Raw genomic sequence first — 20,988 nt, 5'->3', positions numbered from 1 at the left:
GGTCCCGTTTATGTCAATAACACATCTATGTCGACTAACTCATCACGTCCCAGTCCAACATGACGGCTTTTGTTGAGAAAAAAATGTATTTGAAAAACGTTCTCAGTTTATGTCGACACGCACCGTGAAACAACAACAGCAACGTAACTGTCTAGTTACTGTAATCTCCGGACGGTAGAGCGTGCCAATATGTAAGCCGCACCCACTAAAATTAAAGAGAAAAAAAACACAGAAAGATGTTACACAGAAAGCTTTTTTGAACTTTCAATTAAATAAATGCTCTTTTCCAAACAGTGCTGAACAGTGCGTGTAACATGGCTGGTTAAACAGTGTCGAACAGTGCGTGTCCCCATGACTAGTTAAACAGTAGTCACCAACGTCCTCCTCCTTCTGGGAACTAAAACCACTAAAGTCATCTTCTTCTTTTGCGTCACAGTTGAACAGCCTCATAATTCCTTCGTCACACACTTTGTCAGTCTCTCTCTCTCTTTCATTGTCGCTCTCGGTGTCATTTTCGACTCGAGGCAAATTAGCACTTTAGCTTGAGCGGTCTTCTTCATCACACAGTAGTCCAGCCCTTTGAAACCCGTTGATAGTGGACAGTTGTAAGTCTGAGCAGTCCAAACAGAATGTAGTAATTCTATGCTTGATCAAACTTACTTAAGATGTGTCAGATCAAAATAGGATCGCTGTATAAGACGTCAAAACGTGATATTAGCGTCCACTTCACTACTTCCTGAAGCTGCACTCTAAGCATCATGGGGTTTTTGTACTGTAGGGGTTTTTTTTTTAGCCATAAATTAGCCGCATCACTGTACAAGCCGCAGGGTTCAAAGCGTGAGAAAAAAATAGCGGCTTATACACTGGAAACATGCACATACTGACTTCCCGTTCAGTGCAATGTAAGCTTAAACGTAAAAACATGGCGCTATTAACCTGGACTCAACTCAAATCAACTGACAAAATGCAGCCATTTATTTATTTTTTTAGATTGTTTGCCGCCGAAAGAAAGATTTGCGCATGTACGAAAGCTTTATTGTCCTTGTACATACAAAACATACAATAAAATGACGGCAGGAGCTCTGTCAGATGAGAATATAAATTGTCAATATAAGAATCAAAATAAAAATATGCCAAGTTAACAAACTGATATAGGTTAAAAAATGCTTCATCATCGCCCATTCTCCAACTGTCTCTGACCGAAGGCCCATGTAAATGTGCAAGCAATGGCTAATTTCCGTTTTGTTTATGCTGACAACCGCTTATGTCGATGTCAGTCAGCCAGTCCGACGGACGTCGACATAAACAGGCGCCACTGTATCGTTACAACTTCGTAGCGAATCTAAATACTGATGAGTGTCTGTTATCTGGGCCAAACTGCAGTAACATATGCATGCGTCTGATGGCCCACAGGGAATTCCAGAGAGTTCAAACAAAAGTGTGCGGCAACTTTCCTAACCAAATTATGCATCGCTCTGCGCTGTTACATTGCAGAATGAAATGATTAAACTCTTCCATAGGGAGCAGCAGGAGAAAAAGGTAGGGGCTTGGGATAGGGGTGGGGGAGGTCCTCTGAGAACTTCCAGTCGGAACAAAGGTCTCTAGCGGTTGGAATTCAGCCCTTCAGCAGCCTAAACTCGAGGAAGGTGGGGGGTGGAGAATGTAGGGAATGAGGCAAAGGGTCTGACCAACTTATCCCCCACCGCCACCACAAATACACACTCAAAAACTCCTTTCAGTGTGTGTGATCTCTGGGGACTTTCTATCGCCCTGCCTGGAGAAGCAGTGCAATCTAGCGCCTAAAAATAACTACTAGTAAATGTACCCCGTCCAGGATACATGGCCCTAAGACAAAATGTAAGTGTAACATAAAATTGTAAGACAAAACTGGACACACACTAGGCAATCCACCCAGTTGAACCGAAGCTCGGTTTGTTAGACCAGTGAGAGTGCTTTGATCCGTGCTCCACAATGGTACACTTCCCTGGCCCCAGTCCAATCCCAATTCCAGCAAGGATGAAATTGAAAGTTTATGTGTGCCTTAAATATAACAGGACAAAAACAGGTTTTGTTTTTTTCTCCCCGAAAACCTTTAAAATAAGTTCAAATAAATTGAGGGAGAGAGTCTCATTCATATATTTACATTTTTTTTGCTGCACAGTGGAATCCACGAACTGGCTGACTGACGTCAACATAAGTGCTTGTCGATATTACCGAAATCAAAACTAGCCACTGCTTGCATATTTACTTGTGACTCTCACCAGAGACATAAGGAGAATGATAGATAATAAAGAATTTTTAAACATTTGAAGTCTACCACGAAGGATGAGAGAACCTTTGATGATAAGCTAAGTGGTAGTTCCTTTCAGGCCCTGTCCACACGGGAACATTCTTGGGATTTTTTTTTTGGCGGGTTGAAAAAAAGCCACGTCCGCACTGTGCCAGATTAGTAAATAGTTACAATCAGACGCGTGAAAACGATGTAATACACAAGGTGCACCTATGTGTGGTACTCTGAACAGATACGCGGACGGAACCACGTGACACACCAAACCCTAGAAGAAGAAAGAATGAATGCGCATAAGTCCGTCGTCTTCAGCTTTTCAAGGCTCGTGGAATAACGTGCATCATTTTGGGAGTATAAGATAAGAAAATATGTCGACTGCGGTGAGTCATGGCACTCGACATCTTCAGACATGTTGGCTTGTCATCAAAGCTCAGTTCTGGTCACGTGACTGCGACGAGGCAGCGGGTCGGTGACGTCATCGTTCTCGTATTGCCTGTCTACATGGCAACAACAAGCCGCCGTTTTCAGATTTTCCCACTCTGGAAGCCGTTTTCCAGTTGGATGAGAGGCTGAATCGATAAAATACTTTGCTGTTTTGACCCTAAAACGTTTCCGTGTGGATAGCCCCTCAGTTTCCCTTCTTCGTTTGTTTTTATTGATTTCACACGTTTTAATGCTTTGGAACTAGGCAGTAGTTATGTCGCTGTTGTCGTTCCATGCTGCTTAGCGATAATGATGTAGTTAACAGTACCAACATAACATAACAAACAAACAAACCAAAAATTGTCTCTTAAATGTTCTAGCGACAAAAGTGGTCAACCATGTTTGAAAAACGTCGACTTAAGCTGGCACTTTTTAGTAATAAGAACACGGTGGAGCAGGACTTGATAAGTTGGTTGACATAAACAGGTTGTTGACTTATGCGGGGCCGACTTAAGCGGCTTCAACTGTATTTATGTCACGTTACGTTTGTCCATCCTTTTACTTTGCATTGGTCTCCCCTACTGGGTTCTTTTTGTATTTCCTCTCCAGATTCCCTTACCGACACACCTGCAGCTGTTTTCCAATTAGTGCCTTTTTTAAGACGCCGGATTGTTCCTCTTGTCCCTCTTCCGCGCTACATCATTCCAAGCTAAGATCTAAGAGTGCTGTCTTCCTTCCTCGTCTGCCTCGAGTATGTTTTATCACGGTTAAAGTATTCTGTATCTTTCATAAAACTGCACACAGCACAGTGACTGAATGAACCGTGTTGTGCTTGACTACTTCTGTAAATAGTAACATAAGGGTCCTTAGTATACATTTGTAGTACATTGCTTTCGTTCTTCAGTTCGCTGGTTATGTCTCATTTAAAAGTCAAATTCTCCCAAGAATTGATATACTGTGCAGGATGGAGCAGCCCACTGATGCATGCGTTGACATGAAGGGAAACATTTCGAGTCTGCATGCACAAACAGCCTCTGTGCAGCGAAAGAGGGCTGTTACATCACCTGTCCAGTGCATTGCAATCAGAAAACTATTTTTCCTTCCATTGTCTCATATAAGACTTGTGGAATTGGGCAAATGAGATAACTGTATTGGGAATGTGCTTTATGAAAACTCCACTTATTATTTGTTTGTTTATTTTCAGGTAGGAACATCAGTGGCCATTGCTGCCAAGCAGTCTGTTGCAGGTAGAGTTGTTGGTTTGTTGGTTACTTTTTTGCTGTTTCTCCGGCATCTTCCAAGACTGCCTTGTAGCTCCCGTTCTTAACTGTTGCTGCTTTTGGGTCTCAGATTATATGTTGACACCGGCGGGCGACCATATATGTACTGTATATTAAGAGGGCACTTTTGAGTTGATGAGTCGGACAAATTGGATGGGATGTCGACGGCGTCGACTTAAACAGGTTCCACTGTATTATAAATAGTCCTTGACTTTACCATTACCAATACTTTCTCCTCATTCATTGGCACTTGCCACCAGTGTCTGCCATGCACTTCGGGAGCTTTACCCTCCCCTCAAACACGCTCACGCCACAGCGCTTCCTCTCCCATTCAGCCAGTCATTTCCGCAGAGTTGCATGTGGCCACTATTAGTCTCACAGTAGCCTCAATTGAGGGTTTGTGTTTGTCACAGAAAAAAGGGGAGATGGGTACGAGTGTGTGTGAGCGTGTCCTGGGTGTGAGTAACTTCAGATGGGACTGCGGAGAATCGAGCACAAAGAGGCAGCTGTGTGTGGAAGGAAGTGGTACGTGGAGAGGAACTGGTGGAAAGGAAAGCAGAGCGTTGCAGAGAAACCGTATAAATACTGTACATACGCCGCATTTCCTACTTGGCATGCCTTGTTAGAGGGCTGTCCTCACATAAAATACATTCGGCTGGAGGTCACGGTGCACGGAAGAGAAAATGTCTGACTCATTTCCCATGTCCAAGGGTGCGTCAAGACACAATCATCCTCTAACTTTCACCACATGGTAATTATTGTTAGCATAGGTGACAGCGGCCATCTTTTCTGTAGTAAGAGCGACATCAAACCCACACACCGAGACAACATATTAATATGTTTTCTAACAAGATTTAGAATGTGGTATTGCTATCACCTGTTGAGCCCTACACTGTGTTTCTCTGAGTAAAAATCCAAATACAGTAGAGCCCCACCTATTCTCAGTTTGGCATAGTCACAGATTTTTCTCTGCTTTAATTTGTAAATAATTCATTTTTTAATGGTAACTTAAGCAGAAGGTGTCGTCTCTCCCCATTTCATGGTTCGAACATCGCTCCTTCACTCTATGGCGTTTTTTTTCAAAGCTTAATTAATTAATAAATGGTCGCTGTTTGTTGACTATGGCCTATTATTAGTCAAAAAATATTGAAAGACAAGTTATATGTAGTATTCTGGTCAGTAGGTGTCAGTAATATTACACTGAAAAGACATTACCTTAGATTACTTCGATTATTGAAGTGAACCTCTGTTTAAAAGTCCCATAATCAAATTTAAAAACCGTTTCACATCATTTAAATTTAAAAGCTGTTGGAAAACCTCTTCTCTCAAAAGTGAGTGAGATGATAGATTTTTCTCACATTTGGTGCTCATGAACAGACTAATAGGGGAGCTTGAATTTATGAGAGTCAAATCCATTGGCTCCCAAAGTAAAAAGGCACATTATTACAAAATATTAACAGTCAAAGTTTGCCTTCTTGGAGCACCCAAATAATGAGACGCTTACTAACAGACATAATCTGCATCCGACTGACAAAATTTTCGATGCATCGCATTGGGATTTGACCACAACTAAGCTCAAAGTCTTATTTTGCTAAATCTTGTGCCTCTGCTCACAAGTTAATCATTCATTTGGAGACCATTACTGCGCAAACAAAAAACCAAACCATCATTCTGTTCCTCAACCTGACCTGCTATGATGTGATACTGTGGAAAAAAATATGAAAATCAACTAACTGTTGAGTTGTCAAGGGGTTATTAGAAGATTGCAACCGATGGCCGAGACGATGGCCATTAAAGGGCAGACAGGTTTGAAGGGCGGTCTGTGTGTAGTTGATGTGGAGGCCAGTGTGTGGGCGTCGAAGCGTAGGTGTGTGTACCTGAGACATGCAGGCACCAGCAGACATGACTACAAAGAAAGCACTGCGGCAAATTTCAACCGCTTTTTATCAGTTCAGTCCAAGGGTTCAGTGGTGGCCTTGCAGCTGGGTTGAGAAACTGATCTGGTGGTGGCGTCGCTCGAACAAAACTCCCTCCCGATCAACAGCTACGCTTAAGCCTCTAAGATTAAATTTTTGGGGGTTCAAATCCAAATACTTTTTTAAATGTATATTTGTCTATGCATTTTGGACTTCATGCGCAAACTGTGTTTTACGTCGTTTACATCCCGGCCCATGATGCTTGTACTCACTCGTAATTGGCATGTGGAGTGTGAGTTCTGCGAATTCACATTTTTTATTTGGATGATTATTTCATACGTATTTCATCTATGTACTCCGGTTTCCGTACGCCCCTGTTTTCACATGTCTCGGTTTTCGTACGGCTAAACAGTGCACCAAACAAACTAGTCCATGGAATTGAGTGCCCGAACAGAGCAAGTGCCAGAACTTTGATAAAGAAAATGAGAAACATGATTGAATTCAAGAAAGAAGTCCGAAGGTAGCATCTGTGAGGATAGGCTTGTCATGTAAAGGTTCCTTTAGTTAACACATGTTGCAGGGGTTTGGTTTAACGGAGACACATAACAGATAGTGAGTAGGGCCGGTGTGAAGGTTTAATGAGGACTGTACCTGCTGCTGAAGTTAGCAATAAAGTTCAAGTAAGCAAGTATACAGCTCTAACCATCCAGTCTTTAAAGTTACGTTTGCAGCGGACCACAATGAAACAGCTCCTGCGAAGCTCTTCTGTCCTTCCCCCCCTTCCCTCCACTCGTCTCTGTTTGCTCGTCCCCAATAAAGGTAAAAGTCAACTTAAATGTTCATTTATCCATTTCATGTGTCATTTATACAGTATGTATTTTGGTTTGTTTTCTGCACATAAAAAGTGTATTGGGTTAACATTTTTGGGTGTCTGGAACGGATTAATTGGTTTAACATTATTTCTTGAGTAAGACTGATTTGGTTTTACTACGTTTTGGTTTTCGTCTGACCTTTTGGAACGATTTAGCAATGAAAACCAAGGTTCGACTGCACTATGTTTCCAATATATTTGTATTTTTACTTAAAAAACATTGTAGTGTTCCGCGTACTAGTGGTACTCGTCCCACAGTTTGAGAATAAATACTCTTGATGTTTATTCTCGTCTGGCCATTTACTGTGACTGGGTTTTGAATGTTTAAGATCACTACACAGTGATATAAAGCTGCCAGACCCTCACAAAACCAACAGAGCGGAGCAGCGTGGACAGAACACAAATGTGGACTTGAGTGAACATGCAAACAGTCCATCTCCGCACATCCTTCCTGGTGGCACCTCCGACTCCATTTCCTAGCGTTATCAATCATGCCTGTCACTTTGCTGCTGATAAACACTGAGGCCTTCAAGCTGTCAGAGGCATTATTTCAGTTTTCCTGTGCTCAGAGGGGACCGTAAACATTTTCTTTAACTGATAACATTAAGGGAAGAAGGGGTGGTCTTCTTGAACGCATTCACACTGCAGGGAAAAGCAACAGGTGAAATAATTTCTCCAAATGAACTAAAAACCAGACAGCAAAGTTACAAGGATGAAGAAAATGACAGGGAGTGAGTGTGTGGTAATAAAAATCACTCACGAGGCTCTCGTTGTCTGTCAGGCTTTCCCTGTGTATCTCCTTCCTCACATAGAGGGTTTTAAACTGATATTAACATGACAGCGAGGCAAAAAAAAAAAACATTTTCAAGATAACTTTATGATCTCACAAGTCATGTAGTGGTGCTGCATCCATTGACTGACAAGTAGACCGCCCAATGACTGCATGAACAGCGACTGCCATGATGGTTAGACAAGCCACAGCACCACAGAAGAATGCATGCCAACGGCAGTAATTCACTTTTTTAAATCATGAGGCGCATGCTTTTTGTTTAAATATCCAACATTACTAGAGATAACCAATGACTTACCCATTTCCTGGGTCGGCCCCTGGGTCTTTTCTCCCCGGCTGCTTCAGCTTTCTGTGGACAGTTGACAAAAAATGATATTTACTCAGATTTCTGAAGGCTATTACATGTAGCTTCATAGACAACACAGTTGTACACATTCAGCAGTCACACAATTCACACTGTTCATGTTTTTGACGCGCAAACAACCACTTCCACGTTTCTCAACCGATTCAAACCATTCCAACATCAAAATAAATTAAAAGTTTAAGACCATAGCCTTTAAAAGGAAAAATGTGGATTCTACGTCATTTTTTGTCATGATCTCTTGATGGCAAAGGCAAAGAAGCTTTCTCTCTTCGAATGCAGTCGGGTCGTGGATCTGCATAAGCAAGGTCGAAGCGTGCCACTGCTGCTGAAGTCATTTTAAACTTCGTAAAAGATCCTGAGGCTTATGGAACATAAAGTCGAGCGGTAGACCCAAAAAAATGTCACCAGCCCTGAGCAAAAAATGTCTTTATTGGCATCGTCTCCTTCAACGCCACAAAATTGCCCATTTGGAATTTGCACGAGAGCACCAAACATGGGACTTTGAAAGGTAAAAGAAAGCTTGGTAAATTGACAAGTTGACAAGGAGATCCCACCTGAGATGTTTTCCACACGACACAGCGGAGGGGATGCCATCGTGATCTTTTTCCTTCAATGGAACAATGGAGCTTCAGGTTGTGCAAGGGCGTCAAACGGCAGTTGGCAATGTGGAGATGTTACAGGGGCCATCCCTCATGACTGAAGGCCCTCGTCTGTGTGGTAATGACTGGCTTTTTCAACAGGACAACGCTGCAGTTCACAATGCCCGCCTGACAAAGGACTTCTCTTCCAGAGGAATAACATCATTCTTTTGAACCATCCTGCATGTTTCCCTCATCGAAAGCCAACTCAGAACATTTGGGGATAGATGGCAGGGGAAGTTTACAAAAATGGACATCAGTTCCAGATAGTGGATGGTGTCGGTGAAGTCATCTTCACCACTTGGAGCAATAAAGCACGCCCCACCGGTTTTTGAGGTGATTAATAAGAATGGCGCAGCTACTCATGATTGGAAATGTTATTTCTATTTTAGGGGGTTTGAGTGTTTTTAAGCTGTGGTTTTAAAATCTCGTCTTATTCTCATCGACCCAATCTTGAGTGTCGTCCAGTCTCGTGAGCTGGGTGTCTTGTGGCACCCCTAATCATCCATGAAAGCTGACCTACTATCTTTGTGTTGTAGGCAAAACAAGATATTCATACACATCAGCTTTGACTTTGGAAAACAGCGATTGATATTTTTGCCTTTTTTCTGATATGTTGCGGACCAAACCACTTGCTGTGCGTCTTTGGTTCATATTGATTTGGTCCATTTTCGGCCTAACCACTTACTCAATTAACCAAAACAACAAGATTCACATTAATCAACTAAGAAAATAATCGTTAGATGCTGCCCTACTATTAATCACCTGTCAACTTGGTTAACTCGGTGCGGCTTAAAATTATAATCTCTTTTTAAATAATAATTAAACATTACAAAATGTTGTAACCGTGCAAAGATATTTTAGAAATAAGCAGTATTTTCTCTATTTGTGACCTACCTAATGACCCATCACAATGTTCACTCACGTCTGTATACTGTCATCTCAGTGTCTGCTCGGGACACTACATTTTTAATGTGGACATTTGATGGTGGGAAAGACAACACTGTATTCAATTAATCATCAGTGTGTATTATATGGCTGAGCGGAGAAACAGCGCCAGTCTCCAGCAGCGCATATCGGAATTTACCCCGCAGCTGACCTAAAATTGAGTAGGACCATATTTCACCTGTTATTTTTATTTTTGACTTCACCCATTTAGGCAGTGGACTAGTCGGGCCTGAATTAACCGAATAATAACAGCTTCATAATTTGATGATTTATTCGCAAGAGCCGCGCAAATGCAATTCACGCAATTTTTCTGTTTGTAATACTCAAGTTCATTTTTGCAATTATGCGCAACACAACTTAAGAAAATGTACACCTGGACAGATGTTTAAATAATTTACAGCTCGCTTCTTTACACACTTGTAACAATTTACATCTGCACAGTCATTTAGGCTAACATATTTTTATGACGACTTATTCGTGGTTAGGGTTGGGCATCGAGTCTCGAGCATCGATGGAAACCGGGACTGACATTGCTATTCTCCCGGGATCGTTCACTTTTTTTTTTTTCGATTCCTAGTTTAGATGCTCACTTTACTGACTGGAAGAAATAGCCGCGAAAACCAACAATGAAGAAGAAGGAGCGGCTAAAAAGTTTGGCTTAACTTCATAAAAAATAAAAAATGAAAATAAAAAGGCGGTGAGCTGAGTGCAACACAGGAGGGTGCACGACCAACATGGCTAAACACCTCCGGATTCATGGCGTAGAAGTGCTCCGTCTTTGATGCGCTATGTGTGACTTCCTCTAAGCTGCCAGAATCAGGGAAGACAAACAATAAATGATGTCTGTCTCATGCCAGCGTAACCGAGGTTTTCAGGATGCCCGCTGATGTGGAAGTTCGGTGTAAATAAAGGCTGGGAGCTACGGCTATAGGTGGTAAGTTTATTCATATGCACAGCTGGTCTCGTTTCTCAACCCACACAGGACACTTCCGGCCTTCAAAATAAGAGCACCGTGGGCTACATCCTGTTTACGTATAACAAAATAAGGGTGGCATAAAAATAGCTTACACCTACACTGAAGCAGCAAATAAAGTATACGAGTGCTCAACAGTAGCTCAACTCATCCGGCTAACATTAGCCTGTGTACTTTTCAGACAAATCTTTTACAAGTTGTTTGTTTGATATTCTTCCCCCAGGTTAGTGCATGTTTAAGTGCCTGCAGCATCACACGCTCACTAACACATAAACAACAGCATATGTGGAAGTGTTTTTGCAGGAGCTTTCCAAAAGTAAACATCTTTTGTGAAAGTGGGTCACACTTTGCAATAAGGTACACAAAAATACAGTAGATGCTGAGGAACTAATGAAGAACTCATGAGGAACTAATGACTAAGGCACATAAATTTAGGCTAGTTACTGAGGAACTAATGAAGAACTAATGAGGAACTAATGACTAAGGCACATAAATGTAGGCTAGTTACTGAGGAACTAATGAACTAATGAGGAACTAATGACTAAGGCACATAAATTTAGGCTAGTTACTGAGGAACTAATAAAGAACTAATGAGGAACTAATGACTAAGGCACATAAATTTAGGCTAGTTACTGAGGAACTAATGAACAACTAATAAGGAACTAATGAATACAGTAGTTACTGAGAAACTAAGGCCATAAATTTAGGCTAGTTGCTGAGGAACTAATGAACAACTAATAAGGAACTAATGAGTACAGTAGTTACTGAGGAACTAAGGCACATGAATTTAGGCTAGTTACTGAGGAACTAATGAAGAACTAATGAGGAACTAATGACTAAGGCGCATAAATTTAGGCTAGCTACTGAGGAACTAATGAACAACTAATAAGGAACTAATGAGTACAGTAGTTACTGAGGAACTAAGGCACATAAATTTAGGGTAGTTACTGAGGATCTAATGAGGAACTAATGAGTAGTAGTTAGGGTAAGGTTTAGGTAGGTTTGTTCCTCATTAACTACTGTAATTTTGTGTACCTTATTGTAAAGTGTTACCTGAAAGTGTACTCCTGCAGAAAGAAACTTCATAACATTTCTATTCAAGTTGAACGGTTTGATATTTATATACTTGTTGACATTAGCCCTGTGAGAAATTCATAATAAAGTTGATAAAAAGTTCATACCATTAAACAATTCATGGAGAAGTTTTGACCTGTCATCCAAAAAGAACTCTGTTAGCGCCCTCATTTAAACCATGCAAACTTTTATGACGCGGCCTCTTAGAAGCATCGGAATCGAGAATCGTTAGGAACCGTAATCGTAACAAGGAATCGGAATTGGAACCGGAATCGTCCAAATTCAAACGATGCCCAACCCTATTTGTATTCATGTTTCAAAATGTGATTGCGAGAGGCGCTTCAAGTCAATTTTGTGTTACGCCTTTGTCATTAAAGTAAGTCGAGATTTAGAGCTTAACTCATTCAATACCAAAGACGTATTTATACGTTTTTTACGCTTTTTTTGCGCGAGAGACAAAAAGAGGTGATGACGCAAGTGCATAACACAAGAGGTGACTTTTCAAGCAGTTTTAAACCATAAAAACGGCCACAAGGTGGCAGAAGTGCATTTGATGAGTGTGCGGCATGGATGTTTTGCATGTATCAACACGCTTGACAGCAAGGAGGAAGTGAGAGAGCGCATAGGAGCGTACCATGCAGAAGGTTACGCATTGCAGGGAAATTTTAACGCATACACACACACACACACACGCACGCGCAGTTTAGTTCCAAATGTGAAAATTGTAAATAGTTCATGGTGTTATATTTGTAAATAAATTGTTATTTTGATGTAAAACAATCCTTTTTTGTGCTGTTTTGTGTTGTGGGGTAACTGTTTAGATATTTGAGCTGTCACAAAAGCAAAGTGTCAAGGTGAAAGTTGTGCTTGAAATGTATCTTTTTACAAAAAGCTGGTTTTCTCCCTTTTTTTTTTTTTTTGCTGGGAACTGATATTTTCCTGAAACTTACCTATGCAACAGAAAAAGGTAGAAACAAACTTTTTTTTTTCGAATGAAAGCTGAGAGTCTAATCTTTCTTTTGGTAGGTTCCATGTTTACGTAGCCATGGAACACGATATTCTGTGCGCCTTGAAAAATCTGTCCAAATCGTCTAAAATGGGCGGTACTGAAGGGGTTGAATTCTGAAAAACGGCTGGGATTGAATGAGCTAATAAGTCTTAATGCTAACAGACTTCTTTATGCCAACTAAGAAATGTGTTTTTAAAGGTTTTGTGTTGGATCCCGGACGTGATTATTTCTATTTCCATTATTTCCTATGAGAAACATTTGAAATGGACAACACTTTGTGTTTGACTTTAAAGGTTATACTTCATTTGCTGTCTTACAGTCAAGGTTACAATGGTCTGAAGTATGTATTTGATTATGTAAGCTCGGTCTTCTTCAGACAAAGGTCTTGTTTCTGCACTGGTCCTGTTAGATCAGGGATTTCAGACCCAAAAAAACCTCAAAGCCCACTTTCGGTCACAGGCGTGTGAGTATGGTGAATGTAGCACACTCGTATGCATCATCAGCGTGCACACACACAGATGAGCGTGTGAAGGTGCGAACATTTGCTGGGATTGGATCATACCAAGTTTGCATACCAATATAATGCGCCAGGCAGCTGTGGTTGCGTTTTCAGGCTGGGACAAAATGCACATGACATCCAGTGAATTTTTTTAAAAACTTCACTTATGTGGCTGGGCATCTTTTTTACGTCGGAGCGGGGGAAAATGTGCATTTTTGAAAATATCCTTGTTCGTATCCGTTCATTCCTGCTTAAAATTTCTACTTTCCGATCTCAAGGCTCCAAGGCCGTAAATGTGTCCTGACTGCTGATTGAATGAGCCAGGAAAGGAAGAGAGAGAGAGAGAGACCAGGGAGGGGAAGACGGCTGCAGATGTATGATTGTTGATTGTTGATCAACCACCTCCTTGTCATTCTCTCAACGCCAAAGCTAAAGTATTTCATATCAACGCAAAAACATCCCAATTGGCAAAATGTGTAACCCGGAAGAGTTTGCTGTGGAATGGGCGGATTGCGCATTTCCCAGCATGCTTTGTTGCAGTTAAAATGATCACTTTGGACTGTCTTATGCCTCTTTAAAGGTGTTACTTTATACAGATAGTACAATGTAATAGTCATCGCTTTAAAGTGGTATCTTTTCTAGTCGTGTAGAGTTAAATTAATGTTACTTTTAGTCTGAATCTGGCACCCTCAGCAACAATGGTTGTGCAATTAATGCTATATATCAGGAGTTCTCTGATGGTCTCAACCTGGGGCTTTCTTTTTTCCAATGGTCATTAAGGCACCACCCACTTGTATTTGTATTTGTTTATTTATTTTGTTACACTTTTCTTTAAGTCACTCTTATGTTATTATTTTTTTTTAATTTATATTAAATGTATATTTTTTATATATTTATTTACGTCAAAACAAGCAAATTAGCTTGAAAGCTACCACTTAAAAGTATCATTAAAGAAAAATTTGGTTCCTTTTGGATATGTCTTTTTCTAATTGATATTGCATTGCAAGTCTTGTTTAGTTGTTTTGTTGCATAAACGTAAGCAACATGTTGGACTGCCGATCAAAAAAATGCGACAAGAAGCAGATGTGTGTGTCATTCAAATGTCAGGACTCCTCACCTTCAGTGCTGCCTTTGAAGGGCCCTTGTTCTTACTTCCTTTGGGGCGCCCCCTTGGACGCTTGGGGACGGGCTCTCCACTGGGCTCCTGAAGGGAAGGGCAGGGCATGACATGAGCGTGGAGAACAGGAAACAAAACTTTGGTGTCGCCCCCCTTTTCACACTATATGCCCACACACACACACGCACACACACACTGGGCAATCCTGCTTTTCAAGTATCTGCCTAAGTACATACTATCATTCTGTGCTTTTCAAAACAAAGCCTGTTCCAATAAGAAACACATGCAAACACACAAAGCCTCCAGCCAAGCTGCAGCATGTGGAATCTGTGCAAAACGTGATTTTGCTGTGAAACGCTGGGCGGGAAAGCGACCCAGGAGTGAATCACATTTCTTTCAAACATATGTAACCACTTCACGTCACGGTGTCTGGGACTCCGCTCATGGAAGTTGCCAATTAAATGTCCCAGACTGGAAATATGCATAGCTCTTTTTACATTCATGAACGTGTAGCCGTCAGTTAGGGGTGGGCGATGCTGCTCATTTTGGTATCCGTCCGACAACCAAGTAAATACTTGACATTTTTCAAGATCGCTGACTGATTTTGTGACTTTGCCTTTCATTTCTTGATCATGACTATCATGCGAATAGAACAGATTTTAGGCCAAAAATGTATTTGTGAACAATTTAACAATATTTAAATGTAACAATATCAACAAAATAATACGATTATTCCTATTTATTACATGCAGCGTACAACTGTTTCAGCAAATCCCTTATTTATCACGGCTGATTGGTTTCGGACTCGACTCAACGTCGGATTCCTTCTTAATCAATTTTCATACTGTAGTTATGGTATAGAAAACCCGTTTACGGTTTTGTAAATGCATTTTTTTACATTATTAGAGTCCTCTAGACATGAAATAACACCAATATAGGCACTTTTATGTTTGTATTACCCACTCTAGTAGACATAATCATAGAAAATAAGCCATTTAAGACAAATAAAACTGTGTGTCACAGTAAAGGAGTTGCGGCGCTACTAGCAGGGGAGAGGAATGGGTGACGGACAGGAAGTGACGTCAGGGTTCAGAGTTGAGTTTTAGCTTGTTGCGGGGTGCCTGTTGTGAGGTCATTTAAACCTGCAATGAAAGCCTGATTTTCCCGTGATCAAGTCTGGCGCTTGTCTCACTGAAGAAGCACTGACCCCCAGCGACCACTGTAGAACACTACAGTCAGAATTTGAATCGTCGGTATTTAACTTTATTTAGCCATTTTTATGCTTGAAAATGCTTCATTTGGACAAAAATTCATACAACTGTGCATTTTTTTACTTATAATAGGCCGTATTCAACCACAAAACAGAATGATTTATTAATTAACATATGTTAAATACAAAACCAAAAACTACACTAATCATGCCAGTATCGATCCAATACCGCTATCACCCATGGTATCAAGATTATGTATATTTGAATCCATCTGCCCACCCCCTACTTCACATAGATCAGGTGTATCCAACCTTTTTCCACCTGTGAGAAAGGGTGATGGGTTTGTGTTGTTCTGAACATTCACTTCCCACTGTATCTTGTTATTGTTATCTGCTGACCTTGCCTACCAGGTGCTTGTTATGTACTGAGGAAGACAGGACACTCATATAACCAAACTAGGTTGCCTGGCGCCTGTTTTGTTAAAAACAGTAACTCTGTGTGCGAATGCCTGAGTTTTGGGGCAGGCCACCCCGTTCTCACGCTCGCACGAACAGACTGGCATAAAGAGGGGTGAGCGAAAACACCTAGACGGAGTCTGCTGCGGGTTGTGATCGAACGCCCAGCCGATTGATGCGAACTCTTCCACAGGTGTTGGCTCTCCATCCTGTTGGCGTAGGTAAGAGGCTTTTTCGCTGCAATCATATATCTTGTGTGTTGATGCTTAAATAAATACGCCCTTGTTTAGGCTAAAATACCTTGATGTGTCTGTGTCATTCTGTGTGCCGACTGAACACGATCCTCTAAAAATATTCTAAAACACCACCCAAGGCCATGTACAGAAGAATTTAATTGTGCGGGGGTACACTTTCATACAATTTGTGAATTAAAGATGCTAAAGCTAATCCTACGAAAGTCAATACATGCTAAGCTATCTGAACAAAACAACAGCTTTCTGTTGTAAACGACAAAGCAAATTAGTATAATACCTAATAATATATCACATTAATTTAAAGTTGAGGATATGCCGAGGGCCACTAAGAAACGAGATATGGTCCAGAACTGGCCCCCGGGTCGCACTTTGGATAGACCTTGGATAGAACAGTCACGTAATGTAAGTGCTTCCACGTAATGATGGATTAGAATGTTTTTTAACCTTATAAAACTGCTTCTAACTCACTTTTTTCCACACTTAATGAATGAATGAATGAACGAACGAGCATTAATGAGATGAAGCTGACACACACACTGACCTTTTGGAGTTTCCTCGGTCTCCCCGGTCTCCTCTTCTGGGGCTCTGCGGCCCCTGCGGGCTCCTGGGAGCTCTCGCCGGCCTCCTCCCCGCGTCCGCTCATGGTTCCCAGTCGTGCAGCTCCTCCGTTGTCCCCAGCTCCCCGCAAAAACTAGTTTAAAATGTCTATTCGGCAGATTTTGTGACCCACTTGAGTGTGGCGTTTGACTTTAACAAGTCAGCCTTGTGAGCCGCGAGAGGTCGGGACACGGTGGAGCACACACGTGGAGAGCGAGAGCATAGAGTCCGCGACGCCGGAGAAGGAGCGACTCAAGTCGGCTACAAGGCACCGGGCAACACCGTGGACAGGCGCGGAAGCGCGGGCATAACAACCACATTCACCAGCCACTCCAAAAAAGAAAAGTGAGGTGGGGGTGGGCGGGGCGATCCAAATGTCGAAATTATCGATACCAAGGAATGGAACGCTATCGGGTCAAAACTAGCCTGATAAAATCGATATTTTGTCAGTTCTCCCCTCCAGGTATGTTTATTTGCATCTGGCGTTTTGTTCATATTGTTACATTGCTGTTATATTTATACTGTATATACATAAACTCAGGGAATACGTTTTTGGACGCATTTCTTTATTGTTCCACTATCTTATGTTCTTGTATTTATATATTCTTAAATTATTCACAAATAATTTGGCTGATTTTTTAATGTGTTTTATTGTGATCAAAAGTATTGGTATTAGCAATACTGGCCCATTATTTCCTTGGTATCAGATCATTACCAAAAATGTGCAGTATCGTCCCCCCCTACAGTGAGAATGAAAAAAAGGCGGGAGAAAAGAATGAAAGAAATCACCTCTCCTGCGTGTGTGTGTGTGTGTGTGTGTGTGTGTGTGTCCACACGCAGGAGAGGTGATTTCTTTCACACACACACACACACACACAGGCATGGGGAGGAGGGGGTTGTGGACCGGCTCCAGAGAAAACAGACCAGACGAAGTCCTGGCTGAAGGCCAGACGTGAGGGGCCGCATTTATGAATTAAATTCACATTTTCACACGTTTCAATGGAATTCGCTTGCTACCATTGAGCGGAAAGTTCATTCTCAATGGTGGCTTGATAGTATCGGCCCAACGCGGAGCGCCTGTAGCTGCTGTGTCAAGTATGGGCTCTCCCTTAGAGATAAGGTGAGAAGCACTGTCATCCGGGAGATAGTCGGAGTAGAACCGCTGCTCCTTCGCATTGAGAGGAAGCAAATGAGGTGGCTTGGGCATCTGGTCAGGATGCCTCCCATACGCCTCCCTGGGGAGGTTTTCAGGGCACGTCCGACCAGTAGAAGGCCTCGAGGAAGACCCAGGACGTGTTGGAGAGACTATGTCTCTCAACTGGCCAGAGAACGCCTCAGGATCTGCGGTTCGCTGGAGTCCCAAAGCTTTCTAACCTTTTCCAGACTGATAGATCTCAAGTAATCTCAGTAAAGTTATGCTTTAACAATCGTTTTTCCACACAGGGCCATGTGGGTTTGGATTTTTTCTCCCTTAATAATAAAAAGGTTCTTTAAAAAACTGCATTTGTGTTCAGTTGTGTTGTCATTGACTAATATTTACATTAGTTTGATGATCTGAAACATTTAAGTGTGACAAACATGCAAAAAAATGAAGGAAGCGGGCCTTGGAGCTCTCTCGGACATGACGATGGACTGTGAATTTGGGGGAGGTCCACTTGATGCAAAGGTGACGCCCACCCTGAAGCCCTCCGCGGCCGTGGAGCGAGATCAATTACGCAAGAATAACAGCAAGAAAGAGTAAAGTGTGTTACGTGGATGACCTTTCCCACGACCCCGCACCCTTCTTTAAATATGCTTTTCCGGCCGGCCGGCCGGCCGGCCGGCCTCTGCGAGATAAAGGAGACGAAGAGCAAGAGTGAGCTTCATGCAACACGGGCGCCATCGGAACGTTCCTTATTTCAACAACCTGCTTCCATGCAGACAATGACTCCACTGAGAGCGCGTGGTTAATTTGCGGCTAGTGTTCGCTTCATTCATAAAAACTGCCCCCACCCCTCAAAGACGGGGTTTCTGTGCAAGCTCCGCCCCTACAGACTGAGTGGCGTCAGCATCAAACCGTCACGATCAATGGCAGCTCCGTTAGCTTCAGGGTGGTTTGCTGCTCAAGTCTGACCCCTTGTTGTAGCGACATTAAGCAAGAACCTCAATGTGTTATTGCACTTGTGTGGGGGTGAGGGTGCAGGAATGCACAGAGAGTGAGACAGGCCGCTCCGGAGATGCTGTGACCTTTCACCTTTATTGCCTGGAATGTTGTCTGGGCTAAACAAATACATCTAAAACAGTGTGACTGATCTGGCGCTTAGCAAGACCCGCGTCTGCCTGGAACGTGGACTCCAGTTTCAGTTTCAGTATTTTCAAGCATTCATTTCAAACATTTTATTTAACGATATATTACTGATACTCGACAGCAACATCTGAGGAAAACAATAATGACATTGGAATCAAAAACAAACAAAAAAAACATGCTATTTCATGAAAAAAACGTTTTATTATTAATAATAATATAAATATTATTATATTTTATGAGGAAAACCGCCACAATATTACAATAATAAAATGTGTATACGGTATTTTCTTCTCTTTTTTTTTTTTTTTTAAAGCTTTTAATATTTGAATTAAATGAAGTTGGCAAAAAAATATTCCGAAAATAACATGTTAATTTTAGGAGAACAAAATCGAAGTATCACAAGAAAAAAGATACTTACAATTTTATGAAGCTGCAATATTAAAACAGCCATAACTTCATTATGGGACTCGTAATTATATAAGGTCATTTTACATAAATAAGGTTCAAATATTACCGGGTGAAAAATATCTGACCATGAGGTTGTAAGAAACTTTACAGGGAAAAATAATAAGAATTTAATAAGTAAGCATAATTGCACATAAATAAGCTTGAAATATTAAATATTATTTATAAGCATATCTGTATCATTACACGAAGAAACATGCATAACTCCACAAAGTAAAAAAAATGGAACGTTACCAGAAAAAAAATGATAGTTATAAGTTGTAACATTACAAGAAAAAAAAACTCTACATGCTCAAAAAGTACGAATAAGAAGAAGTAAACATCATTTTACAGAGTTAAAGAAAACATCATTTTAGGAGTAAATGTAATTTCATTTTACTATCTTACCAGGAAAACAAATATTTTAAATATTTTAAAAAATATTTTATGACCATGAAGTCAAAAAATAAAAATAATCGTATAAGTAAAGGTCATTTAAAACCTAAATATTACCAAGTTGTAACAGTACAAGAAAAAAACAAATCTAACTTTACAGGCTAAAAAAATATAGTGTATAAGTATAAGTAAGCGTCATTTTACAGTGTAATTTCATTTTATTACATGACCAGGAATTTTGTTTTCCAATATTTAAAACAAATACTTTATGACCGTAAATTTGAAAATACAAATAATTGTATAAGTAAACATAATTTTACATAAACGAGGTTGAAATATTACCAGAAAAACAACAAAAATGTTATAAGCATGTTTCCAACAGGAGAAAAGATACACGGCTAAAAAAACCCCCACATAATTGTATTAGTAAAGTTAGTTTTACTTATTATATTACCAGAAAAAATCCATTTTATGACCAAGAAGTTGTAATATTTACAAGAAAAAACACTTGTTACTAAATACATTGGTTGAAGTGATCCTGCATGATTCGCTTCATGGTGTGTATATGTGTGTGTGTGTGTGTGTGTGTGTGTGTGTGGTTTGGGTGTTTTGCTGTGTTTGTTGACTCCAAGAAACTTTACTTCACCCTTTCATTTGTGCGACAGCGTGCATCCATTGCAAATAATGTACATTCCCGGTGCTTTGGTGTGCTTTTGGCAAGGCCAGAAAAGGATCCATCCACAGCACAGGAACAGATGAGGGTTTGACCGCTACGCCACCCAAAGACCATTTTAACAATCTTCCCTCCAGACGCGTCCCTCCAGCGCCACATGTGTCATGCATTTACGCTGCGCTGCGCCGAGACGCCATCTGCTAAACACTTGGGATTGTTTAAGAATTCTTGTTTTCCGTCTCGGATTCCAACGTTTTCTAGAATATTGTTTGGGAGGGGGGGGCGTTGTAGAGCGTTATGTCGCATCACAACAGATTCAGTCACAACAGGAGGAGTATGTCGACCAGCCAATCAGTTCGGGGACAGTAAGGCAATAAGCAAATAATGGAACGCTCACATTGTAGATGCTGTGAAACCCACACGGTCCCAATACATTCCTGGCCTTCCACCAGTGGACTATTTTATCCACATACACGGTGCAC

The 20,988-nt window shown here is 41.1% G+C and overlaps 1 protein-coding gene across 1 annotated transcript in view; it reads right to left on the bottom strand.

Moving 5' to 3' along the window:
* The window catches only part of hmga2 (high mobility group AT-hook 2), a 33,620-nt gene extending 16,577 nt beyond the window's left edge, over positions 1 to 17,043 (bottom strand). The window contains exons 1-3 of the mRNA XM_054753793.1: positions 16,651 to 17,043; positions 14,190 to 14,276; positions 7,866 to 7,916 (exon numbers count right to left, since the gene is read on the bottom strand). Of these exons, the coding sequence (XP_054609768.1) occupies positions 7,866 to 7,916; positions 14,190 to 14,276; positions 16,651 to 16,752 (240 nt within the window). The 5' untranslated portion in view covers positions 16,753 to 17,043. The remainder of the gene's footprint in view (positions 1 to 7,865; positions 7,917 to 14,189; positions 14,277 to 16,650) is intronic.
* Between the last annotated feature and the right edge of the window lie 3,945 nt (positions 17,044 to 20,988).

This window comes from Dunckerocampus dactyliophorus, chromosome 15 (assembly GCF_027744805.1).
Source record: "Dunckerocampus dactyliophorus isolate RoL2022-P2 chromosome 15, RoL_Ddac_1.1, whole genome shotgun sequence".
Classification (NCBI taxonomy): Eukaryota; Metazoa; Chordata; class Actinopteri; order Syngnathiformes; family Syngnathidae; genus Dunckerocampus; species Dunckerocampus dactyliophorus.
The sequence above is the reverse complement of the archived record's forward strand: the minus strand, read 5'-3'. Positions and strand labels throughout refer to the sequence as shown.